The 27855-nt window shown below is 45.3% G+C and overlaps 1 protein-coding gene across 2 annotated transcripts in view; it reads left to right on the top strand.

The window, feature by feature from the left end:
• The first annotated feature begins 17437 nt into the window (after positions 1-17437).
• Positions 17438-27855, top strand: part of CDK2AP1 (cyclin dependent kinase 2 associated protein 1) — a 65410-nt gene continuing 54992 nt past the window's right edge. Inside the window, exon 1 of one of the 2 annotated variants that reach the window (XM_077461911.1) lies at positions 17438-17718. In XM_077461911.1, coding sequence (XP_077318037.1) covers positions 17646-17718 — 73 coding nt within the window. In that variant the 5' untranslated portion in view covers positions 17438-17645. The remainder of the gene's footprint in view (positions 17719-27855) is intronic. The other variant, XM_077461910.1, reaches the window with a different exon arrangement.

Raw genomic sequence — 27855 nt, 5'->3', positions numbered from 1 at the left:
ATATATATTTATTGTGAGACTTTAAGCACAACAGTGATTGCACTTGTACTAGTACCTCTGATTTGTAGCTTAGGACTATGTCTCCTCGTAAGAGGGTCTCAGGGGGAGGTAGCAAAGCCACTGGTAAATCACCGCCTAGGTCCAGGGGTTCTAAAAGTGCCTGTAAGTTACCATCCCCCCCTGCAAGACTGGAGCCAGCCTCTCAAGACGAGTCAGTGCCCCTGTCAGGTTTTTCAGCCTCTCCTAATGTCCCAGCCCCGGTTTATGTCACTGAGGACTCCCTTAGGGCTACATTGGAGGGTTTTGAAGGGAGAATAATGAATTTTATTTCTGCTTCCCTGAAAGACAGCAGGAAAAGGGGTAGATCCCCTCCCTCTGCTGAAATTCCTCTCTCAGATGATTCTTCTGAAAATGAGGAGAGATCCCTGTCTTGGGACAGGGATCTTGAGCAGTCGGATGAATCAGAGGAAGAGGAGAGAGTCCCCTCCTCCCAGGCGCTCAGAAAACAAGTGCAGTATTATACTCAATTGGTGCGTAGCACATTCAGAATGCCTGCTGCTGAAGTCGCTACGTCCTCTGTTTCTTCCCTGGGAGTCAGGAAAGCCCCACAGACTGCCTATTCCTTTCCAATTCATCCCTTAATGGATGAATTGTTGTATGAGGATTGGGGACATCCCGATAAACTGTTTACTCCTCCTAAAAGGTTTTCTATGCATTATCCTCTGGAGGAGAGTTTCACCAAGAAGTGGGGGGTCCCATCTGTTGATGCGGCTGTTTCTTGCGTGAATAAAAACCTGACTTGTCCCTTGGATAATGCGCAGGTATTTAAAGATCCAACTGATAAGAAGCTGGAAACCTTATTAAAAGCCTCCTTTTCCATGACTAGCGCTGTAGTGCAACCTACAGTCGCAGCCGTGGGGTTGTGCCAGTTCCTCAAGGAACAGGTTAAGCAGATGCTTGGGCTACTTCCCAGCGAGGAAGTAGAGAAGTATGCAGAAATGCCTCATATTCTGTGTTTCATGATTGATGTGATTTTGGATTCTGTCCAACAAGCATCACGTTTGTCCCTCATGTTGGTACACATGCGAAGGGCCCTATGGCTAAAGATTTGGGCAGCTGAGCTGTCATGCAAGAAGCATTTGATTGGGTTCCCGTTTAAAGGGGAACGTTTGTTTGGAGAAAAATTAGATAAATTCGTCCAAAAAATTTCAGGGGATAAATCTACTCTCCTTCCAGTCAAAAGGAGCAAGCGTCCTTCATTCAGGTGTGCTCTCTCTCCCGGAGCATCAAGCTCTAAGCAGTGGCGACGGCCTTCTCAACCCTCCTCTACAGGAAAGGCTCAGGGCCGGGCCCAGGGGCAGAAAATGACTTGGGGGCGAAAGCCTGCCAAGCAGAGCCCAAAAGCTTCCTTGTGAAGGGGCGCCCCCGCTCGGCCGAGTGGGGGGAAGGCTCCTGGAGTTTGCAGGAGCCTGGCGGGAAGAGATGCGGGACAAGTGGGTGATCTCTTTGGTATCTCTGGGCTACAGGCTAGAGTTTCAGGAGATTCCACCTTCGTGCTTTCTAAGGTCAAGGATCCCCAGGGATCCAGTAAAGCAAAAACCGCTGTTTCTGGCCTTAGATCACTTACTATCCCAGGGGGTGATAGTAGAAGTGGACCCAAAAGAACAGGGTTCAGGGTTTTACTCAAATCTCTTCACCGTTCCGAAGCCAAATGGAAGTGTCAGACCTATCCTAGATCTGAAGGATCTGAACCGGTTTTTACGCATCCGGTCCTTCCGAATGCAGTCAATCCGCACTGTGGTCTCCTCCCTGCAAAGGGGAGAGTTTATGGCATCAATAGATATCAAGGATGCATATCTCCATGTGCCAATTTTTCCCGCACACCAAAAATTTCTAAGGTTCGCGATAGAGCGGCGCCATTTTCAATTTGTGGCCTTGCCGTTCGGGCTTGCTACGGCCCCTCGAGTCTTCACAAAGATTCTGGACCCTCTCTTGGCAAACCAAAGAGCTCAGGGTATAGCCGTCATGGCTTATCTAGACGATTTGCTTCTCATGGAGAAAACAGTAGCGTTCCTGAACCACAGCGTCACCAGAACGCTAGAACACCTGGAACGCCTAGGTTGGATCATAGACCTAGAAAAGTCGTCCCTACAGCCTGCCACCAGGTTGGAATACCTGGGTATGATCATCGACACCGCTCAGGGCAAGGTGTTTCTTCCAAGGCCAAAGGCCTTGGCCATTGGGGATCTGGTGCATCTAATTCTGGGCAGGAGATCTTCCCCCATTCGATTGTGCATGAGACTGTTAGGGAAAATGGTCGCCTCCTTCGAGGCCGTCCCATTCGCCCAGTTCCACTCAAGGCCTCTGCAAAGATGCATCCTTGCGGCTTGGAACAGGAAGCCCCAATCCTTGGATCTTCCTATGCGTCTATCCCCAGGGACATGCAGGAGTCTCATTTGGTGGTTACAAACCAAGAATTTGCTGAAGGGCAAAACTTTTCTTCCTCTTCCATGGAAGATTATCACGACAGATGCCAGCCTGACAGGCTGGGGAGCAGTGTTGGAGGAGACGTGCTCGCAGGGGAAATGGTCTGCGATAGAGAAGCTATTGCCAATAAATGTCCTGGAGATCCGGGAAATTTATATGGCTCTCATAAAGTGGTCTTACAAACTACGAGGTCTCCCTGTTCGGGATCAGTCCGACAATGCCACAGCAGTGGCTTATATCAATCACCAGGGCGGTACCAGGAGTCTGGTGGCCCAAAAAGAGGTGAATCGCATACTTGTCTGGGCAGAAAAGCATGTTCCGTGTCTTTCTGCAGTCTTCAATCCAGGAGTGGAAAATTGGCAGGCGGATTTTCTGAGCCGCCAGCAGTTGTGCCCAGGAGAATGGGCTCTGCACCCCGATGTGTTTCGGAACATATGTCACAGGTGGGGTACTCCAGACGTAGATCTGTTTGCATCCAGGTTCAACAGGAAACTGGACAATTTTGTGTCAAGGACAAGAGATACACTTGCTCAGGGGTCAGATGCTCTGACAGTTCCCTGGGATCAGTACAATCTGATCTATGCCTTCCCCCTGAGCCCACTTCTGTCGCGGTTCCTGGGAAGAGTCAAGAGGGAGACAAAATCGGTCCTTTTGGTGGCCCCGGCTTGGCCCAGGCGACCGTGGTACGCAGAGATCATGAAGTTGGCAGTAGGCAGGCCATGGATCCTCCCTCTCCGGCCAGATCTGCTCTCACAGGGTCCAATTTACCATCCTGCTTTACGCAGTCTGAATTTGACGGTTTGGCTGCTGAGACCCACATTCTGAGAGACAGTGGCCTTTCTGGGCCAGTCCTTTCTACTCTGGTCAATGCCAGAAAGCTGGCCTCCAGGCTTATTTATTACAAAATCTGGAGGGCATATGTTTCCTGGTGTGAACTCAGGAAATGGCATCCTAGAAAGTATGTCATTAGCAGGATCTTGGCCTTTCTCCAGTCAGGCCTAGAAATGAATTTGGCCATAAGCACTATCAAGGTGCAGATTTCGGCCCTGTCAGTGTTTTTTCAGAAGCCACTTCCATCGCATTCCCTGGTGCGGGCTTTCATCCAGGGGGCCATGCGGATAAGACCGCCAGTCAAACCTCCGGTATGCCCATGGGATCTGAATTTGGTTCTCTCGGCTTTACAGGGGCAACCATGTGAACCTTTGCATCTGGCTTCATTAGTTCTCCTGACTAAAAAATTGGTCTTCTTGGTAGCCATATCTACGGCTAGAAGAGTATCAGAGCTAGCAGCTCTTTCCAGCAAGGAGCCGTATCTAATTATTCATAAGGACCGGGTGGTCATGTGTCCCAACAGGTCCTTTCTACCTAAGGTGGTTTCAGGATTCCATTTGAATCAAGACGTAATCCTACCATCCTTTTTTCCGTACCCACAGTCCGCAGAAGAAGAATCTTTGCACACTTTGGATGTGGTTAGAGCAATCAGTATATATCTTCAAGCAACTGCTCAGATAAGGAAAACTGATTGCTTGTTTATTTTGCCGGAAGGCCCTAGGAAGGGCCAGGCGGCGTCAAAATCCACTCTCTCAAGGTGGATTAGACAGGTTATTTCTCAGGCCTATAGTGTAAAGGGGAGGATTCCTCCTTTTCAAGTGAAAGCACACTCTACTATGGCTGTTAGTGCTTCTTGGGCAGTGCATCACCAGGCCTCCCTGGCTCAGATCTGTAAGGCTGCAACTTGGTCATCAGTCCACACATTCACCAGATTCTATCAGGTGGATGTCAGAGGGCAAGAGGATATCTGCAGGCTGCAGTTTAGGTCCTCCGGTCCCTGGCGGTCTATAATTATGATCTGTGTCTCCCTCCCCTCAATCTGAGCATTGCTTTGGGACATCCCACTATGTAATGAAGCTCCTGTGTCCCGTGATGTATGATCAAGAAAATGGGATTTTTATATACAGCTTACCTGTAAAATCCTTTTCTTGAGAGTACATCACGGGACACAGAGCTCCCGCCCCTCTTAGGTTTTACGTGGTTTCTTATTGCTTTGCTACAAAACTGAGGTGCCTCCCATATAGGAGGGGTTATATAGGGGAGGAATTCTCCTTAATTGGGGTTAACCAGTGTCCAATCACCAGAGGTGCCTATATAACCACTATGTAATGAAGCTACTGTGTCCTGTGATGTACTCTCAAGAAAAGGATTTTACAGGTAAGCTGTATATAAAAATCCCATTTTTGATTATATGAATCATTGTCTATAAGGGTTTAATTTTTAGTAATTTTATTTTTTGGCGCAGCTAGTTTTCTTCTTTCTACACCTGAAGCTTACCTGAATACAATTGCCAGTGTTCTCATACAAATACAGGCAGGGAGCTGTAGTATTTTGTTTTAGTGTCTTTTGCACAGTGCGCACCTAAAGCTTTACCTGAATACAAAAGCCAGTGTTCTCATACAAATACAGGCAGGGAGCTGCAGTATTTTGTTTTAGTGTCCTTTGCACAGTGTGCACCTAAAGCTTTACCTGAATAAAATTGCCGGTGTTCTCATACAAATACAGGCAGAGAGCTGCAGTATTTTGTTTTAGTGTCCTTTGCACGTGACTACTGTACAAAAGATGTACCCTGCCTATTACCTTACTCTGACCTGCCCCTCCAGCCTCCTACTACCCAACCTTCTTGCCCAATAACTGAGACCACACCAAGCTAGAGTAAATATCGGCCAAAGCAGCCATTTTTTTATTAACACTCAATAAAATTCCCATTAACTGTATAAAAATACCCATTATAAACCACCCACTCAATTTGATACTCACCCCACCAATCTTGCCACACTCCACTCTGACACTGCGGTACCATAAATTGAAAACAGGCCTCCAGCTGACTCAGCTCAGAGACAACCAAAAACCTTTAAAACTTTATCTCAGTTCCCCCCGTTAACCAATTCCAGCTAAAAAATGTTAGCTGGAATACCATCAACGGGACCCATACCACCAATGGGTCCCGAACTCTTCCACATCTGGGGGATTTCTTCCTTCACCCTCAAAGACCAACACCCTGCCTCTGCCACGACATCCGACACCCTGTAGAATCACATGATTAACAGTAAATCCCAACCTTTACTTACAAATTCAGGGAGGAAGGGTGGGAAGCTCGCTCCTCCTTGCCACACTGAGTTACCTTCCGTTCCTCCCTACTCTCCTGCCACCAATCCCAAAATTTCCTAAGAGGGGGAGGAGGCACATCTCCAACGAGGCAGGATGCCCTCCAGGGGCCAGCTTAAGGGGCAGCACACCAACTGCATCACACCGCAGGGCTCCACATGTGCAGGGCGCTGCTGTCTCGGCGTGTTATTCCAAAAGTTCTTTGATGTGGGCCTTTTTTGAGATGAGTGCAACAGATCGCACCACTGCTATTTGCAACATATGTCTCAAGCATATCTTGCGTGGCCAAAACATCAGCCGCTTGGGCACCACATGCTTGACCAGACATATGTCGACCTGCCATTAAGTTCGGTGGCAAGCGTACCTAAAAGACCCACTGTCAGGGAAGACATCTGCATACTACAGCTGCCGCCCCCGGGTGCATACCTGTGCTCAGGCACCAACCAAGAGTGCCCAGAGCGGCCACTGGCGCTTCTGTGAACATGCATGTGCAATCATGATCCTGCGTGCACCTGTCTGAACTGAAGAGAACTGGCACCAGTTAGTCTATTTAAACTGGGCTTCAAGAGTAATAAGCTGCTGCTTGGTCTACAGCGTTACCTGGACCCTGATTCCTGTGTGTGTGACTCCTGATACCGAACCGGCTTGCTCCTGTCTGCCTCTGCATGTCTCCTGCCCTGATCTCTGGCTTCCCACGGACTGATCCCTGCCTCCAGTTCCCGTTCCATACATCTGTTGCCGAACTTGCTTGTAACCCGATTACGCCTCTGCCTGCTGTTTATGCCCGATCTGCCCGTCTGTTGCCGAAGCCTGCCTGTGACTCGATTACGTGCCTGTCTGCTGTCTCTGTCTGATCTGCCTGTCTGTGGCAGAGAGACTGGCCTGTCCGACCCTGCTCCCTGTCGTCAGCCTGCTTCAAGCTCCAGTTCACGGTGGTGCACCTCGGCCTGTCTTCTGCCAGTCTGCCAGCCATCTGCCGTCTCTTCAGTCTTCTACCTGCTGTATTCCAGCTTCCTGTTCATGAGTTCCCGGCCTCTACTGGTACAGACTTCTGTACTGATCAAAGGCACCCTTACCCCGCCGTGCTCTTGAGCCTGCTGTCTCACTATCAGTGGCTCACAAACTGGGGCTGTACGAGGCCCACACGTCAGGCTCACCCACCAGGTACGTGACAGTACCAAGCAGCCATGACTGAGCCCGCGGGAGGAACCTCTCTCACATCTGAGGTCTGACAGAGCATCGCCGGTCTTACACAAGCAATTAAGACCCTGCAGGAGAAATTCGGTCAACTTGAGGAACATATACTGGTCCTGCCTTCCCCTACCACTCCTGCTGCTGCACCTGCCACAGTGATGTCTGCTCCTGAACCACGTGTACCCTATCCTGAAAAGTTCACCGGAGACTGGTCCAGGTCATTGTTGATCCAGATCAACCGACACCTTCGGGAACGCAGATGAGAGAGGACAGCAGGGTCTTCTCGGCCTGTGGGGACGATGCCTAAGTTCTCTGTTCGCACACAGCCAACATCTGCCAAATTGCCCTCTTCTGAACCAGTAACAGGAACTTCTACACGACTTGGACTGATCCACCCTCCTCTCTCCCATGAAGAACGCTCACGGCGCTACCAGGCCAACCTCTTTCTCTATTGTGGTGGGACTGGTCACTACATACAGAATTGCCCAGCTAAGAAACATAAAGGTCTAAAGGTTGCCTAGGGCTTATCATGAATTTTTGGACGTTTTTAGTAAGCGGGGAGCAGACACCTTACCGCCACACAGAGCTTATGACTGCCCCATGGAGCTCCTGTCCGGGGCTGCAATTCCATTAGGCCGAATCTTCCCGCTAGCCGAAAAGGAACTGAGTGTTCTGAAGGATTACATTGACGAGAGTCTTCAAAAAGGGTTCATCCGCCCTTCTACTTCACCTGCCGGGGTGGGAATATTCTTTGTGGAGAAGAAAGACCATTCTTACGGCCGTGCGTAGATTACCGCAAATTAAATAAGATCACAGTGAAGAATCGCTACCCTCTTCCCTTAGTTCCAGAACTCTTCCAAAGACTCCGCTCAGCTTCTATCTTCACAAAATTAGACCTAAGAGGAGCCTACAATCTCATCCGTATACGAAAGGGAGATGACTAGAAGACCGCCTTTTGTACCTGTTTTGGCCATTACGAGTACCTCATCATGCCCTTTGGTCTGTGCAATGCAATAGCCACTTTTCAGCACTTCATTAATGAAGTTTTTAAGGACTATTTGGACATTTTTGTTAGACGACATACTTGTGTTCTCCACTTCAGAGTCATTGTGAACATGTCAAGAGTGTTCTTCACCGTCTCTGCTTACATGGACTCTGCCAAACCAGAGAAGTGTGAGTTTGAGCTCCTCTCTGAAACCTGCACTGAGAGGAATGAAGGTCTATATTTAGGTGTGTCACAGCCAAGTATTTGTGGGCAATCTGCTATCGGTACACTGACGTCAGATTGTACCAGGCAAATTTCCCTGCCCCAGCTGCTGCACCGCCGAAAGAAGTTCAGTCCCAGCCATCCACATGGCCAGCAGTTGAATGGCTGGCAGCTTGACTAAATTGCTAGAACTTCAATTGCTGCCTTTTCAGTTGATAGACTCTGCCCCGGTCCGTGCGGTTCCTCAGTGGCAGGTTTCCAAACGCCACTTTTTCTCACGGAAGGAGATTCCGACTCTCTACCGGCATGTGGAAGGAAATGTCTTGGCCTCACTGGACAGGGCGGTCAGTGGTAAGGTGCATATTACCGCTGACTCATGGTCCAGCAGGCATGGACAGGAACATTACCTATCTTTCACAGCGGATTGGGTGACTCTGCTGGCAGCTGGGAAGGATGCAGGACAAGGTGCAGTAGTGTTGGAGGTTGTTCCACCACCACACCTCTAAAATGCTACTGGTGATTCTGACACACCTCTCTCCTCCACCCCTCCTCTTCTTCTTCCTCCATGCCCTCTTCCTGTGCTTTGTCCTCGGAACCAGTGGTGCCCTGTAGGCATTCAAGGGGCTACGCAAGTACACAGGCAAAAAGTTGCCAAGTGGTGCTTGCGCTGGTGTGCTTGGGGGACAGGAGCCACACTGGGGCAGAGATTCTGTCAGCTCTGCAGGGGCAGGCTGAGAGGTGATTGACACCACGCGAGGCAGAACAGAGGCAGGAAGAGGAAGATTTCCTTACCTCTCAAGGCCCCATTTATCCAGACAGTGTTCCTGCGGACCCACCCAGGAAGAGGATGAAGAGGAGGAGGATTGTGTCAGCATGGAGGTGGAGCCTAGCACTCAGCATCAGCAGTCTTTAAGGGATCATTTACAGTCCCAAGAAACCCATGGACTTGAACATGGCTGGGAGGAGGTGGCTGCTGATCATGTCGTCCTTAGTGACCCAGAAGACTCTGGACCAAATGCCTAAGCAAACTTATACTGCATGGCCTCCCTGATCCTGCAAAGCCTGCGGAAGGATCCTCGTATTCGTCGGATCAAGGAGAGGGATCATTACTGGCTGGCAACCCTCCTTGATCCACGTTACAGGGGAAAGGTTGCGGACCTTATCTTGTCATCACAGAGGGAGTAGAGGAAGAAACATTTTTGGGAGGCCTTGCAAAAAGGTCTGTGCAACGCGTTCCCAGAGACTGGGAAGTTACAAATTCCTGGTCCTGGACAATGTGTTGCTGAGGCTTCAGTCAGTCATAGAAGGAGCATTGGAGAAGGTGGCCGTCTGACCGATTCGCTCAGACAATTTTTTAGTACACAGCCCCAAGGTATGCCAGCAACCATCGCCAGCGTCTGATTTACATGGTGCTGGGGCACGATCAGACTTGGACACCTTTGCCACCGAAAATCCTCTGGGTTACTGGGTCTTGAGGATGGATCACTGGCCAGAGCTTGCACAGTATGCAATTGAGCTACTGCCTGCATCCAGAGTTCTTTCGGAATGCACATTCAGTGCACTTTCAGTGCTGCTGGAGGCTTTGTAACTGATCACAGGGTGCGCCTGTCCACCGACTCGGTTGATCGACTGACCTTCATAAAAATGAATCTTGGATCACCACCAGCTACCAAGCACCTGATGCTGATGTAACCAAATATTTTTTTTGAAATGTCAGAGCCTTTCAAGACTGGCTATGCTGATGCTGAGTGACTATCCTGTTATGCTGAGTGACTATCCTCTTCCTCTTCAATGATCATGCTGATAGCTTGTAAGAACATTTTTGGTTCTGGGCGCCCCCACCAGTGGCTATGGCCCAAATTTTTAGCCCCTGTTTAACAGGGGAGTGTAATTACAATTTTTGATGCAATACTTTGCAGCAGGGCTCATTCCTGTGCTCCAACTAGAGTATCTGTGATAGGTTGCAGTGTTGTGGCACCAGCACCAATGCCTAAGGTGTTGCAGTGTTGTGGCACCAGTGCCTAAGACCCAATTTTTCTGACCCTGTTCAACAGGGACATGTAATTACAATTCTTGATCTAATATTTAACAGCAGGGCCCATTCCTGCGCCCACCAAGAATAACTGTGAGGGCTTACAGTGTTCTGGCCACACGACCACCACCGCCAAAGGCACAATTTTTCTGCCCCTATTCAACTGGTTCATGTAATTACAATTCTTGATATAATATTTCACATCAGGGCCCGTTCCAGTGCCCACCAAGAGTAACTGAGAGGACTTACAGTGTTGTGGCACCAGCACCACCACCACCACCAAAGGCCCAATTTTTCTACCACTGTTCAACAATGGTATGTAATTACAATTCTTGATATTCACAGCAGGGCGTTCCAGCGCCCACCAAGAGTAACTGTGAGGGCTTACAGTGTTGTGGCAACACCTAAGGCCCAAATTTCTGCAGAGCATATAGGGCAGGCCCCTAATTTCAAACATCCAACTTACAAAACGATTCCTACTTGCAAACGGAAGGAGACAACAGGAAGTGAGATGATATTTACCCCTAGGAAGGGAAATTCTCTCCTGTAAGAGTTGATATGGGAAAAGCGTGTGTCCTCTCCACTGATGCTTTATCACCAATCCTTGTTTCACTAAAAACCCCAAATTTTCAAAAAACATTTGTCATTGGGACAGAAAGTGAGGTGAAATATTCTGAAGAGGTTCACAGACAGCAAAACAAATGTTGCAGGGGTGATAACCCTTCCCTATGTTTTCCAAAAAGCTTAAGAATAGATTTTTTGGTTTGAGCTACACTTTAAAAATGTACTACGGTACTTCAAAATTACAAACAGGTTCTACTTAACAACAAACCTACAGTCCCTGTCTTGTTTGCACCACCTGTATACTGCTGTTCAGAGTATCTAGGGCCTGGGGGCCCCATGCTTTTGCCGTTTGTCTCGCTGATTTTCATCCAAGCAGTTTTAAATGACTTGTATTCCTTTAAAAATTTAATTTTGTGCAGGGACTGTTCTAAGCACGGGAAACACGCGCCACTTTACAGGCATACTATAGACACACCCCAGGTACGATATTTTTCACTTTAAGCATAATTTATTTTTTTGCGTGTATACTGCGCTGTGGAGCAACAACACAACTTTAAGTATCATTAACCACTTCCTGACCGACACACGTTGATGTACGTTGGCAGAATTGCCATTTTTGGGGGATATTTATTATAGCAAAAAGTCTACAATAATGTGTTTTTTCAAAATTGTCGCTATTTTTAAAATAAAAACCGCAGGGGTGATCAAATACCACCAAAAGAAAGCTCTATTTGTGGGAAAAAAGGACATCAATTTTGTTTGGGAGGCACGACCGCGCAATTGTCAGTTAAAGCGACGCAGTGCCAAATCGTGGTTTGGTCTTTGGCCAGCAAAGTGGTCCAGGGCTTATGTGGTAAAAATCACTGCTCCAGAAAACTTTTTTTGCATTGATACATGTCCCCTGGGGCAGGACACGGGTCCCCAAACCCTTTTTAGGACAATAACTTACATATTAGCCTTTAAAATTAGCACTTTTGATTTTGAACGTTCGAGTCCCATAGACTTTAACGGGGTTCTAAAGTTCGTGCAAACTTTCGGTCCGTTCGCAGGTTCTGGTGCGAACCGAACCGGGGGGTGTTTCACTCACCCCTAATTGCGAGTAAGGGAACTTGTCAGTGAAACCTTATGGCTCCACGCCAGGAAGCCTACTGCGCATGCGCAAGGCTCTGCTCTTCTCTCCTGCTGGCCCAGTTGTCAAGGAAGGAGGTGGAGGGAGCCCGGGCGGTGACGTCGATAACCGCATCTGAGGCTCCCGGAAGTGGGAACAAGATACCTGTGAAAGACAGGTATCCTGTCCCCCCTCCCCCCCGAAAGGTGCCAAATGTGGCACCGGTGGGGGGGGGAAGGAGTGCAACGAGCAGATGTTCCACTTTTGGGTGGAACTCCGCTTTAAACGCTCTTTTATTCACCACCCACCTGCCAATTTTTCCTTCCGGATTGTCTTCTTTTCCTTTCTCTCATTTCTCTCCTTCCCCTTTTTTTTTCATCTACATATGAACAATAGGCCCTTTAAATCTTCCTACTTCCCACTTTTTTCTCATGACTATATTGAATACTTCCCTGCCCCCCCCTGTCACCCGCTTCATTGGATTTGATTGACAGCTGTAGGAGCCAATGGCTGCACTGCTATCAATCTATCCAATCAAAAGCCCATGGGGAAAGGGACAGCGCATCCCCGCCGAGGAGATGAAGGGGCTCATGTAAGTAAAACGGGGGGCTGGGGGGCCGGTGACTGGCAGGTGTTTTTTCACCTTAATGAATAGAATGCATAAGGTGAAAAAACAACCTCTTTAATAATAAAACCAAATCCATAACCCCCGTACCATACCCTTTTCTCACCTTTATTCCTCCCTCTTTCTATCTTCTTCAACCAATCCTGGGAGTACCAGGTCCTAAGGTGTCGCAATTTCTGTACCTTTAAATACTGAACTACTGGATGCATTTAAGCACTGTGTTTTACTTGTAATATCTTGTTTAATAGCTTGTTGCATTTTTTAGATTTGTTGCAAAACTTTTTTTAACTAAACAAACGCTTGCATTTCCTGTTGAAACCGAATACATTAGCAAAACTGGGTAACAGGAAAATTTTGAAGATTGTAATTGATCACTGAGTCACTGCCCTTGGGGGGAGTGTGGCAGGATTTTTTTCCCTCCTGTACAGCCAATTTGGGAATTGTTGCTCAGGGAGTTTTTGTTTTGCTATCCTTCTGACTAAAACTGCAGGAATTGTGAAAGGTCGAACTTCATCATCCATGATAACCTTTTTTTCAACCTTATTATATACTGTAACTATATATGTATGTACGGGCAAGAAAAAAATCAAAAGGGATGAAAACGAGATTGTTTTTAGAAATCTTCCAGTATTAGGGCCGGTTCACATTGCTGCGGTGCGAATTTAGCGTGATTTTGATCCGATTGCGTTGCAAATTTGCATTTATGTGTTCTTGCGATTCTACTGCAAACTTTGCAGTCTATGTAGCTGAATTAGCATCGCACATGGATCAAACTCGGACAGGATTCTTTTTTTACGCAGCTTAAATTTGCAACGCATTGATGTGAACGGCACTCATGGAAAACGATGTTATTAAAAATGACTTGCGAATTTGAGCGATCGCAGCGGCTCAAATTCGCAATAGAATTTGCAGCAGTGTGAACTGGCCCTTAACCACATGCCGACCGGGCCATAGCCGAAAGACGGCTACAGCGCGGTCGGCTTATTCTGGGTGGACGTCCGTGGGACGTCCTCACAGAATCTTGCTCCCACGCACCCCGGGAAAATCTGTGAACGTTGGGTCCTCTTGGATCATGGTAAAATGACGGAGCGATCACTTGTAAACAAACTGGCGGCACGTCATGACGCCGGTTCCTTCCTCCCCTCTCTGTACCAATCGGTACAGTGCGAGGGGAGAGGAGGAGAGATGGCAGCAGCACTGTGGGCTGGATGTGTAGTGCCCACAGTGCTGCTCAGTGACAATACTCTGCCCATACTCTGCATCACTGTACTATACTCTGCCAATACTGTGCAATACTCTGCCAATACTGTGCAATACTCTTCTAATACTCACCAATACTCTGCCAATACTCTGCCAATAATCGTCAATACTCTGCCAAATTTTAACAGAAACAAAGAATTTCTTTTTTTTTTTACCGAATTTTCTGTCTTTTTTGATTTATAGAGCAAAAAATGTAAAACCCAGTGGTGATTAAATACCACCAAAAGAAAGCTCCCATTGTGTGAACAAAAGGACAAACATTTCATATGGGTACAGTGTTGCTTGACTGAGTAATTGTCATTCAAAGTGTGAGAGCACCAAAAGCTGAAAATTGGTCTGGTAGGGTGGTTTCAAAACTTCCTCACCTTCTATTCTGTTGTTCACAATCAACATTTACCTTTACCTCCATTTATAGGTAAAGTTGATCCAGGGAAAATCCCATTGCCTCGCCGGGATCAGGAAGGAATTTTTTCCCCTGCTGTAACAAATTGGATCCTGCTTTTCTGGGGGGTTTTTCGCCTTCCTCTGGATCAACTGTGGGTATAGGATTGGGTATATGGGATTGTATGATATTTTTTATTTTATTTAGTAGCTGGTCTTGCCTAGGCCCAAAATAGTCTAGCACTGGCCCTGGATATGACCTGGAACTGGATCAATGAGAACCTTGAGGCTGTGTTCACACATGTGTGGTCGTGGGTTTGTGCCTGGGGTTCGGTGCGTGTCTGTTCACTGGTTCAGGTCCTAATTTTTGCCTAAATTCGCACCCAAACGCAAGCACTCAGGGGACCCCTTTTAAATCCGGACCACAGCCGCCCCAGACATGTATGAACAAGCTCCATTGAAAAGCGGTCACACTTGCCTGTCGTGCGAATTGGATGCGGAGAAAACCCAAAATCCAATTCAGATGTGTGAACCCAGCCTCACAGGGAGCATGTGAGGGAAGACTTGCTCCGTCTGAGATTTTCACTTTAAAAGAGAACTATACTCACCTCCCCTCCAGTGAAGCTACATATGCTGACATGACATCTTTAGATGGTCTTCTTCTGGGTGCAAGATCTTTGGCCATCTTTATTGGCCATGATGTAGGGATGAAATAATACACCAGGGTTCATATATGTTGGCAGATGCCAAAATTGGACACTGAGCTGTGCATTCTGATTACAAACTTTTATTTCTGATGTTCCATTTTGAGCTTGGGTGATGGCTATGAAAGCAGGCCGTTTTCAGGTCATCTATCCCAAATGACAAAAAAGTACAGCCATCTCTTGACTTTACAATGGTTAATTACGCTAAATAAACAAAAATTTTAGATTTTTGTTATACTGATTTACATATATATATAAATCCATATATAAATCCATATGACGGGCTAAAACAAGCCAGATACGGATTTAGGTAATGGCACAAAACAAAGAAAACAATGACAGGCAAGTGTGTCTGATTTTCAATGGAGCTGGTTCACACATGTCTGGGGGGCCGTGGTCTGGATTTAAAAAGGGTCCGGAGCGTGTTTGGGATCGGCTCAGGTGTCAATTCAGGCAAAAATTAGGACCTGAATTGCACCTGAACCGGTGAACAGATGCACAAAAGTCTGGCCCCAAAATGCATCAACGTTGCATTCTTTTCTTTGCAAGGCGTAAAATAGTCACATCTTTATATATGCCCTTCCATCTCAAAGATAATAAATGAAGTGCACGAACCAGTGAAGATATTTCCGCAGTGCATTTAAATCAATTGCAATCCATATGCATATAAAAAATAACTAGCAGTGCAGACTGCTTGCTGTAACATAAGGACAAATGGTTAAAATTCTCTAAGAAACAGTGATTAGCATTGACCTATTTGCTGCTGTAAAAGTCAGCAAAGCAGCTGAATGTGATGCATGCAAATGCCCCACCATACAGGTTACATAAAGAGAAGATTATGCAGTGATTGCTCTTTGCTGACATCCATCTTCTGCTCTCTTTTATTCTCTTGCAGTCACATTAGCTGCTTTGAGCCCATACGTCACAAAATGGCTGTTAATACTGACAAAATCATTCATCCGAGACATAAACCCTGATCACACTGCATGCCTCGCACCTTTACTAAAGGAGCACAGCCCAGCATCTTGGAGGCTCAAAAAAAATTTTTTTTTTTTAATTGAATGATTTCATGTACTACAAAGCTTGGACAATAATCATTTACTGCTAAATAAAGAGTTCAGCGGGTTCATTGACAGATTATTCATGTTTACTATCCCTTGGGTTTCCCTGAAGGAGTTACATGTATGTGATGGCAGGTGGCAGAGATTTATACAAAAAAAAGCAATGTCTGCAGGACAACCATTTTTTTTTTTACTTCATACAATAAAACAAAATTATTCTGCATGAATTATTTATGTAACTATAGCGTCAATGCCTCATTTATTTCAGCCCTGATCCTCCCCACCCCCACCCTAAAAAAAAAAGAAAAGAAAAATGTGTAAGTGGCTAGGCAATGGTTAAAATGTGTAAAGAAAAAAAATGACTAAAACAGGGTGATTTTAGGAGATATTAGGAGAATTCTGATTTCTGAGATATGTATATGAAATTTTTAGTCACAATAGTCTCTTGAATCCTAAAATTATATTATTTTGGTCACATATTTGGCACATATGCAAACCTTGCCCCATATATATATATATATATATATATATATATATATATATATATATATATATATATATACATATACATACATATATATATATATATATATATATTTAGTCAGAATTGTCTACTGGATCCTGAAACTATCTTATTATAGTCACCTTTTTGACACATATGTGAACCTTGACCTATATATATATATATATTAGTCAGAATTGTCTCCTGGATCCTTAAATTATCTTATTTTAGTCACCTTTGAACCTTGGCCTATATATATCTTAATTTGGTCACCTTTTTGACACGTATGTGAACCTTGACATATATATATATATATATATATATATTAGTCAAAATTGTCTCCTGGATCCTTAAATTAGCTTATTTTAGTCACCTTTTTGGAATGCATTTGATCCTTGACACACACACACACATATATATATATATATATATATATATATATAATTAAAACATAGCAAGGGTCATCATTGTGTCAAAAAGGTGACTAAAACAGTCAATTTCAAATTCTGTCATATATATATATATATATATATATATATATATATATATATATATATCATTTTTTAATTATATATCAATGCAAGGTTTACATATGTGACTAAAATAATGTAATTATAAGATTTAGGAGACAATTCTAACTGAAATTTTTATATATATGTATAAATAATGAGACAGGGGTCACTAATGAGTCAAAAAGGTGAGTGACTAAAATAATTAATATAATGTGATTTTGGGGAGACTTCATTCTGACTGAAAATTGTGTACATGCAGTAAGAATCGTCTTCTAAATCCTAAAATCACAATATTTTAGTCACCTTTTTAATACATCATTGACTTTATTTATATATTTATTTATATTATATATATTTTTTTTTTGTTTATGGGTGTCCAAAGTTATTAATATATATGTTCGACTTCTGTATAAAATAAGTGTACAAAAATAAAAATGAAAAGTTTTTAAAATACTTATTAAACTTAAAAAGGAAAAAGAAGCCCCTGTAGGAAGTGTCCTGTGCAATGTTTAAACTCGTGAGGAGCCTTGGAGTCACGTCATCATGTATAGAATATATAGATATAATTTCTTGTACATGTGGGTGAGTTTTTTTTTTTTTTTTTATATTGTGAGGCACTGAGGAGGGGTGACCCGCGGGGTCGGCGGGGTGATCCGGGGTCGGTGACCACGGCTGGCTGTGTGTAGCGCTCCTGGCATTGTGGGTGTCAGTCTAGAGTGACGCCATATTTGCCGGTGCCGCCGCTGTAAACAACAAAAAGTGTCTGAGGGAGACAGACAAGAGACGCTTCAGTGGATTTCAGGACATTTTATTTGTTGTTGTGGGTGAATTGCTCTCCTCTCGGCAGTCATGTCTCTTGGAATGGCTTACAAGCCCAACCTGAACGCTCAGCAGACGCTGGCCGGCAACCACGGCACCTCGGGTGAGTGAGCGAGCGCCTGGGTAGTAAGTTGGAGCGGGGGGACGGCCGGGGCCCGGTGGATTTTAGGGGAGATCCGGGCGGAGGATACCTGGGGAGAGTTTACGGCTGGCCGGCAGAATAAGGTCACATCCTGCCACATTCCAGCTTACGGGGAGGCCCTGGAGAGCGCCGGGCGTTGGGCGGCTGCGGTGGGGCTTTCGGGTGGGGGTGGGGGGCGGATGAAGAGATCGTGGCCCCGGTGACAAGCGCGCCATAGATGGATCAGCAGGAGCCCTTTGATCAAGTCCGTTTCAGCGCCTCCATGATCGGCTCCCCCAGGGCTGCTGATTGATCTGAAACAAGCGAGCGCTGCTACTGGGACATCTAGTGGCGGCCTGGGGAAGTGCAGCACGCTGCTGGGTAATGTATGACTAGTGACTGCTGCTGCTGCCCATTATCTCCTACTCACAATACCAAATCATTGTTGTTACCATTTGGAACGTTTGTTACATTTATTGCAGCTCAGGGACGACCAAAGATAACATTTTCAACAATAGAAATGCTTGTGATTTTCTGGATACAATAGCAATTTCTTACCATGAAGTGATAGTGATTTAAAGTAATAGAATTAATTATTACTAAAATGCACATTAATGCCCTTTATTATTATTATTATTAACACCTTGTCAGAGCATTCCACTTAGAGATCTCTTTTCAGCTGTCTTACACCATGCACTCTGTTTGGACAGTTTTTCTTTAGATCTAATACCAACTGCACTTATATGTGGCAGGTGGATGGGCCTACAGGCACAGAAACAATAATTTCCATTTAAAAAAACAAACAAGAAAAAAAAAAACAGTCCTGTGCACTAAATGCCTTTGCAAACCAAGATATTACCTTCTAAAAGTGCAATTGGAGTCCTGTACACAGCTAGAGCAGAGCTGGGGGTGAGCGGGGGCCAGTCCAACAGGCTCCACTAACTACACTCATTGGTGCTCAACCTGTGATCCTCCAACTACTGCGAAACTACAAGTCCCATCATGCCTCTGCCTTTGGGAGTCTTAGGGTCCTTTCACAGTAATGATCCGCCCCGTGGATATCCGCTTGCTCAGCGGGGATCGTTCCGTCGAGAGCTGACATCCGACGCTCCATAGTCCTCTATGGAGCATCCATTCAGGTCCACCTGAAAAACTGACAGGCGGATCTGAACAGATCGGTAGTGTGAAAGAGGCCTTACTTGTAACAGTCAGCTTTGCAATGCCTCATGTGGCATGTAGTTCTGTAACTGCTGGAGGGTCACAGGTTGAGCACCCATGTTACTACAGGCTGCCGGTGATCTGTCAGATTAGGTAACGGAAAGCAATGTTTCGTCAGCTGCGCATGCGTCCACTGCTACCAGGTTTACTAATCTGCAGAACACCTATAGTCAGAAGAAGGCAGTGGACATCTTGCTACACCCAGCTACATCTTGAATGTAAGAGCCGTTTTAGCAATAAAGTGAGCATATATAACTAAATATAGTACATTGACATTTTAGGCTTTCAAAATTAAACCTCCAAAGGTTTGGTACTGAGCAGTGCGGGGTGTAGCAACATGGCCTTCGCCACCTTCCTACTGCTGGCGTCCAGCTTCTTTACACACTATATTAATTTACATATGCTCACTTTATTGCTAAAATTACGCTGAAATTCAAGATGTAGCTGGGTGAACTTAGATGTCTGCTGGCACTTCTTCTGACTGAAGGTGTTTCAGTCAGATGAGCAAACCTGTTAGTGGTGGACACATGCGCAGCTGTTGGAACCTCACTTCCATTACCTAATCTGACAGGTTGCCAATTCTGACAGAATACTACAGGAGGGGGCGGAGAGTAGACCAGACACCCTGCACAAGGTGAGAGAGCAGCAGTGAGCAGTCTTTGATAGAGGGAGCTCCTGCACAGAGACTATGGGGTTGATTTATAAAAGGCAAATAGATGGTGCTCTTTGCAAGTGTAGTTGCACTTCCGTTCCCCAGAGCTTAGTGAATGTGGTGAAGATCTGGTGATTTCCATCATCCAATCATGTGCAAGTAAAAATGCATTTTTATTTTTATTTTCCTTTCACCTGATTTGAATATTCTTTACAAAGTGAAGCTTCACCACATTCACTAAGCTCTGGGGAAAATGAGGGCAAAGTGCTCAGTCTATTTGCCTTTAGTAAATCCACTCCAAAGGTTTACAGTGGATTACTACACAGATTTGGAAGAAATACACAAAGCACAGCAAAATTCAAATAAGAATACACATGACTGTCATATTTAGGCAATATTTGCTTATCTTGGAATTCAGCATTAGCATCCATGGGGCTCCAAGCTTCTGCACAGAGAGCATGCTCCCAGCATACTGACCAAGCTGTCACCTACAGCCTCTGGTCCCTGTTTGCTATCGGGAGCCCCATGGGACAGCTCCTAATCATGTGACAGCAAATCACAGCGATCACATGATGGGGAAGCATGTCTCCTGGCATACTCATTTAAAGAGTTAGTAAACCACTTTTTTTTTTTTTTTTCAATTCATCTGTTTATTGACATAATTTTTCATTTACAACTCATAAAAAGCAAAATACATTCACATTCAATTTACAAATTACACAATTTTTTTAACGCAGTAAGACAATGACATAATGTCCTAGTCTGCATCGCATACCAGCAGATTATGAAAAACTTATCTAAGAACAAAGCCATCCAGTGCTACGCTGTCACTGCTGAAGGCACTTCCATCTTCACTTGGTCTTCCTCCTGGGTTTATGTACTTTGGCTGCACTGCAATGCATGCAAGACCACGGCACAGAGCTCTAAAGGGATGGCACAGGTATGCTGTTCCTACGGAGTGCATGTACAGGTGATATCACCAGCTGGATGCAGTGTGAATAGTGAATATCTCCTAAACCCTGCAGGTTTAGGAAATATTCACTGCACCTACAGGTAAGCCTTATTGTAGGCTTACCTGTAGGTACAAGTTCAAAAAAAGGGTTTACTTCAACTTTAAAGGTCATCCGGGAGTTGGCAGCAGGAGGTTCAGGCCCCTTTCACACGGGGCAGACTGCAGCTGCCACTGAGCAGGCGGATAACCAGTCCATGTCTGCTCCGCTTATGCAGAAAGGACACACCGCTGTTCTCTACTGGTGGCCAGATGTAAGCACGACTGACATCAAATCAGATTGGATGTAGGTGGGTGTAAACAGACACATGCGCGTTTACACCCACTGCTCCATAGAAGAGAATGGAGGTTCCGCTCGGGTCCACCTGAAAAACTGACAGGCGGACCCGACCAGAACATCCGTGTGAAAGGGGCATGAGAGGGGGGTGGGGGCTTTTAATACTCTTTGAATAGATTTGTTTATATTTGTACTTATATTAAATAGTTTTGGGAAGTTAAAAGATGATTGTACAATCAGATTGTAATTTGTATCCCTTCGATCTATTGCTGCGTTCACATACAAACAGTAAGGCTCTTTTCACACTAGCTGACTCCAACGTTGCACGATTTTCAGTGTAACTTTAAAGTCTGACTTTGATACAACTTTTAACTGACTTTGATGAGATTTTTACGCTCTCTGAGAACTCGTGTCAAAGTTGGATCAGAGTAGTGCAGGAACTTTTTCTGGAGTCGCAGTGACTTCAGTAGTGTTAATTGGAACATCTCTCGTAGAGATACATGGCATTTCACATGTCCTGCGATTTTGGGTCTCAGAAGTCAGATCCTAAGTCACACAAGTGTAAATGGGACCTAAATTAAAGTTCACGAGTCAAACAGTTTGGAGAAAACAATGCTGTCCACATTGCCCTACTTGGTGCTCTGATATTGTAGGGCGTTCATGTGGAGTTTATGACTTAGAATAGTCTCTTACTGTCTATATGCTAGCATGTAAACACAACATGGTATGCTACAAATGAGATCCCTGAGATGAGGTGAATGCAGTATTACACTGGTATTAATGCTTGTAAATATAGATACATTGAAGTGTACTGTTTGACAAACTATAGGGGTCATAGATAACATGACCCTAGGCCTAGGGGGAAGAGACCGTAGTTGCCACCCTTGTTGCTTACCACCAATGGATGCCTGGGGCACTTAGTAATTTTTTTTTTCTTTTCTTTTTTTAACAAGCGCAATGTCTAGGTGACCCTTTCCCCCTTTTCAACCTAAAAAATCACACCAGCATCCAGCTTTGCATGCCGATATGAAATCCTCTTATATTCATGTTGCAAAGCTTCACAAACTGTTAATGCTATACAAATCTTGTATAATAATATTCACTAGTTAAACATTTTTGCTGTTGCTTACATTTACAGTTTTTTCACTTCCTGTTTGAATGAGGCAATGGTGATGTAACCATGGCCTCACAGATGCATCCCGGGAAGTTGCTGTCACATTTCCAGGAGGCAGACCTAAAGTTCTATTCAGAGTTCCAGGAAGTAAAGGGAGATTGATTAATTTGCCCTTAGTGAAAATGGGCACTGTGAGAATGGGGAGAAAAAGTTAAGCCGCGTACACACGATCGGAATTCCAGCCAGAAAAAGACAGATGAGAGCTTTTCATCTGCAAATGCAACCGTGTGTATGTATCGGAATTTAGCTGTACGAATTTCCGCCAGCCAAAAATTGATAGCATGTTCTCAATTTTCCCGACGGAAAAACTTTCTATCGGAAATTCCGTTCGTGTGTATGCAATTCCGACATGCCAAAAATCACGCATGCTCAGATTCAACTACGAGACAGAAGCTATTGGCTACTAGCTATTGAACTTCCTTTTTCTAGTCCTGTTGTATGTGTTGTATAAACGATCGGAATTTGTTATAAATCGTTATAAACGATCGGAATTTGGTGTGACTGTGTGTAGGCAAGACAGCTTGAGCGGAATTCCGTTGGGAAAACCATCAGAGCTTTTTACGACGAGAATTCCAATCGTGTGTACACGGCATTAGTTTTAAGCCCCATACACACTATCAGATTTTCTGCTGGTTTTTTATTTTTTCCTTCAGATTTACCAAAACCATATAATATGAGGTCAAACCTTGGGACTTTCAATGTGTATGCAATCAGGCAGGCCCTTGCACTACATGGTTTTGGTAAATCTGAAGACAAAAATCAGCAGAAAATCTGATAGTGTGTATAGGGCTTAACCACTTGCCGACCGCCGCACGACGATATACGTCGGCAGAATGGCACGGGCAGGCATATTGGCGTATATATAAGTCCATGCCTGCCCGCGGGTGGGGGGCCCGATCGGGCCCCCCCCCGGTGCCTGCGGCGGTCGGCATTCGTTCGGGAGAGATCAGGGATGAGGGGACGGCCATTCATTCATGGCCACCCCCTCGCGATCTCTCTCGACGAATGGAAATCCCCCGTGACATCACTTCCTCTCCTGTAATGTAAACACAGGAGAGGAAGTGATGTATTCTCTCCTCCGTGTCGGTATTTTCCGTTCCGACACGGAGGAGAGCGGATCGGTGAGTTGCACCAACACTCTACACACACAGTAGAACATGCCAGGCACACTCACACCCCCCCTTTACCCCCCGATCACCCCCCCAATTACCCCTGCCCCCCAGTCACAGTGACACCAATGTCATTTTTTTTTTTTTTTTTTTTTTTTTTTTTGCATTGGTGTCATTTGTGACTGTAATAACTGTTAGGGCAGTTAGAGTTAGCCCCCTTTAGTTCTAATGTACCCCCCTAACCCCCCCAATAAAGGTTTAACCCCGTGATCACCCCCCGTCGCCAGTGTCACTAAGGCTGGGTTCACATTGCAGCGGTTTATGAGAACGAATGTGATTCGCACCGCACTGCAGTGCAAATCACATCCGATCTCTGTGCGATTCGAGTTCAGCCATTCGCCGCACCCGCCGCACCCGCCACACCCGCCGCACCCGCCGCAAATTCGCACGGGACCCTTTTTTTGGCCCGCAGCAGAATCGGATCGCATGGGTGTTCACACCATGCGATCCGAGTTTGCAGATCGCACTGCGATATGCGAACTGATCTGGGGGTGTCAGTAACATTTCACTGACACTCCCAGCAGTTCGCATAGGGCAGTGTGAACTGCCGCCGGGAGGCATGCGATGCGGGAACCCGCCGCGGATTCGCGGCGTTTCCGCATCGCTCCAGTGTGAACCCAGCCTAATAAGCGATCATTTTTCTGATCGCCGTATTAGTGTCACAGGTGACGCTAGTTAGGCAGGTAGGTATTTAGGTTCGCCGCAGCTTTTTATAGCGCCAGGGACCCCCATATACTACCGCATAAAGCCCCCTGATTGCCCCCTAGTTAACCCTTTCACCAGTGATCACCATATAACTGTTACAGGTGACGCTGGTTGGTTAGTTATTTTTTTATAGTTTCAGGGCACCCGCCATTTATTACCTAATAAAGGTTTAACCCCCTGATCACCCGGCGGGTGTCATTTGTGACTAATAACTGTTAGGGCAGTTAGGGTTAGCCCCCTTTAGTTCTAAGGTACCCCCCTAACCCCCCCAATAAAGGTTTAACCCCGTGATCACCCCCCGTCGCCAGTGTCACTAAGGCTGGGTTCAGATTGCAGCGGTTTGAGAACGGATGTGATTCGCACCGCACTGCAGTGCAAATCACATCCGATCTCTGTGCGATTCGAGTTCAGCCATTCGCCGCACCCGCCACACCCGCCGCACCCGCCGCAAATTCGCACGGGACCCTTTTTTTGGCCCGCAGCAGAATCGGATCGCATGGGTGTTCACACCATGCGATCCGAGTTTTCAGATCGCACTGCGATATGCGAACTGATCTGGGGGTGTCAGTAACATTTCACTGACACTCCCAGCAGTTCGCATAGGGCAGTGTGAACTGCCGCCGGGAGGCATGCGATGCGGGAACCCGCCGCGCATTCGTGGCGTTCCCGCATCGCTCCAGTGTGAACCCAGCCTAATAAGCGATCGTTTTTCTGATCGCTGTATTAGTGTCACAGGTGACGCTAGTTAGGCAAGTAGGTATTTAGGTTCGCCGCAGCTTTTTATAGCGCCAGGGACCCCCATATACTACCGCATAAAGCCCCCTGATTGCCCCCTAGTTAACCCTTTCACCAGTGATCACCATATAACTGTTACAGGTGACGCTGGTTGGTTAGTTATTTTTTTATAGTTTCAGGGCACCCGCCATTTATTACCTAGTCTCACTAGTGTACCCCTAAATTTAGGGGTGTCTACTTTCCAAAATGGGGTCATTTGGGGGGGGTTTGTGCCATCTTGGCATTTTATGGCCTTCAAAACTGTAACGCCCTTAGAAAGCCTGAAGGCGGTGCTTGGTTTTCGGGGCCCCGTACGCGGCTAGGCTCCCAAAAAGTCCCACATATGTGGTATCCCCGTACTCAGGAGAAGCAGCAGAATTTATTTTGGGGTGTCATTTCACATATGCCCATGGCATGCGTGAGCAATATATCATTTAGTGACAACTTTGTGAAAAAAAAAAAAAAAAAAAAAAAAGTTTGTAATTTTCCCGCAACTTGTGGCAAAATATAAAATATTCCATGAACTCAACATGCCTCTCAGCAAATAGCTTGGGGTGTCTACTTTCTAAAATGGGGTCATTTGTGGGGGTTTTGTGCCATCTTGGCATTTTATGGCCTTCAAAACTGTAATAGGTAGTGAGAAGTGAACTCAAAAATTTACGCCCTTAGAAAGCCTGAAGGCGGTGCTTGGTTTTCGGGGCCCCGTACGCGGCTAGGCTCCCAAAAAGTCCCACATATGTGGTATCCCCGTACTCAGGAGAAGCAGCAGAATTTATTTTGGGGTGTCATTTCACATACGCCCATAGCATGTGTGAGCAATATATCATTTAGTGACAACTTTGTGTAAAAAAAAAAAAAAAATTTTTTTTTTGTCATTATTCAATCGCTTGAGGCAAAAAAATAAAATATTCAATGGGCTCAACATGCCTCTTATCAATTTCCTTAGGGGGTCTACTTTCCAAAATGGGGTCATTTGGGGGGGTTTTGTACTGCCCTGCCATTTTAGCACCTCAAGAAATGAGATAGGCAGTCGTAAACTAAAAGCTGCGTAAATTCCAGAAAACGTACCTTAGTTTGTAGATGTGACAACTTTTGCGCAAACCAATAAATATACAATTATTGACTTTTTTTTTACCAAAGACATGTGGCTGAATACATTTTGGCCTAAATGTATGACTAAAATTGAGTTTATTGGATTTTTCTAATAACAAAAAGTAGAAAATATCATTTTTTTTCAAAATTTGCGGTCTTTTTACGTTTATATCGCAAAAAATAAAAATCGCAGAGGCAATCAAATACCATCAAAAGAAAGCTCTATTTGTGGGAAGAAAAGGACGCAAATTTTGTTTGGGTACAACATTGCATGACCGCGCAATTACCAGTTAAAGCAGCGCAGTGCCAAAGTGTAAAAAGACCTCTGGTCATTTACCAGCAAAATGGTCCGGTCTTAAAGTGGTTAAGCAAACCACTTGTGCCTATAATAAGGCTTACCTGTAGGTACTGTGAATATCTCCTAAACTTGCACAGTTTAGGAGATATTCAGAGTACATGTAGTTGGTGACATCACCGGTGCATGCGCTCTGAAGGTCCAGCTTACAGTGCTGGACTTTCAGAGCCCGTGCCGTAAACGCGGGAGTGGCGTCATCGCGCCTCCGGCCTCGAACCCGGAATAAAGAGCAGGGGAAGATGTCAGCCCACCCAGCAGTGACATTGCGGCGCTAGAGGGCTTTGTTTTAAGGTAAGTTTCTCATAATGTGCTACTACTGCTTTAAGTAGGCGTGGGAAAAGTGAATTATGCTAGAATAAAAAGCCTGCAATTATCTATAAGTATCTGTTTGTAGATTGCCATTACTAATCATTTATAAAGGTGCCTTTGTTGTAATTGTTTTGATGGGGGAAGTTTAATTCTGCATTGTCATGTCAAAAAAGGAGATTAACAAATATTTCAGAAGCAACTGTTTGCAGAGGCATCCACCATACTTTCTCAATATCATCGTGCTTACCTTAATGATATATACATAGAGGTGGTAACCGTTATCAAGGCACCAATATTTAAAGTAAACAAGGAACAGTTGCGCTAATTTATATGTTGAAAATAAGCAAAATCCAATAGTGATCTAAATGCTCCAATTTGATCAGCAAATGAGTGATACATTTGTAAAAGATGGTATCCAGTGATCTCCTCCACCAGCATTTAGTCAAGGTGTACACTTAACCGCATGGTGGACCCTCTAATTATGGAAGGTCAAACGTGCTCTTGATACATCTGTTGGTAAGGCATCTGAAGAAAATATGGTGCAGGCACTCCACGTCTCTCCAGCTGTTTCTCCCACACTGTTTGCCACTTCCAGCAACGTCCGGCTGGAAAGACATGGTGTGCCTGCACCATATTTCCTTTGGACGCCTTAACAACAGATGTATCAAGAGCGCGTTTGACCTTCCATAATTAGAGGGTAAACCTTGACTAAACGTTGGTGGAGGATATCACTGGATACCATCTTTTACGAATTTATCATTTGCTGATCGAATTGGAGCATTAGATCACTATTGGACTTTTGCTTATTTTCAACATATAATTAGTGCAACGGTTACTTGTTTTGTTTGTTGGGGTATATCTCACATTTCACTGTTGCAGCTTTTTGTTCATTTCAACTGTAGATTGTTCTCAGACAGATACACAAGCGCAGTATTGTTTTGTTTTGTTTTTAACATTTAAAGTAGAAATCTAGGCCAGATCTAACTAGTCTTAAAAATGTTTCCTCCCCCGTTCTAACACCTATGCTGATTAAAACATGTAAGAAAGATGTGTATACTAACCAATTTCCAGCCCTCTCTGGTCCAGTCACGGGATCCCATCTGGCAGCCAGCAGGGGAGAGGGGAGAGCTCTTGAAAATGTCTGGGAGTACATGGAAGCAGTGATGTTACTCATAGGTTTTCTATGGCCCATCTGTTGACTGTGCTTCCCCCCCTCTCCCCTGCAGCCCCCGCTGACTGACACAGGGGAGCCAGATCACATGACCGGAGCAAACTAAAAATTATAAGTATGTACAGCTTTCTTATATAGGTTGGTCAGCATAAGTGTTATGAGCGGGAGAGAGCATTTCTAAGACTAGTTAGGTTTAGTCTGGAATTTCACTTTA

Source organism: Lithobates pipiens, unplaced genomic scaffold, assembly GCF_037356315.1.
Source record: "Lithobates pipiens isolate NorthernLeopardFrog02 unplaced genomic scaffold, aLitPip1_a1.2 Scaffold_3, whole genome shotgun sequence".
In the NCBI taxonomy this organism is placed as follows: domain Eukaryota; kingdom Metazoa; phylum Chordata; class Amphibia; order Anura; family Ranidae; genus Lithobates; species Lithobates pipiens.
Note: the sequence above shows the minus strand (reverse complement) of the source record. Positions and strands in the feature narration are given on the sequence as shown.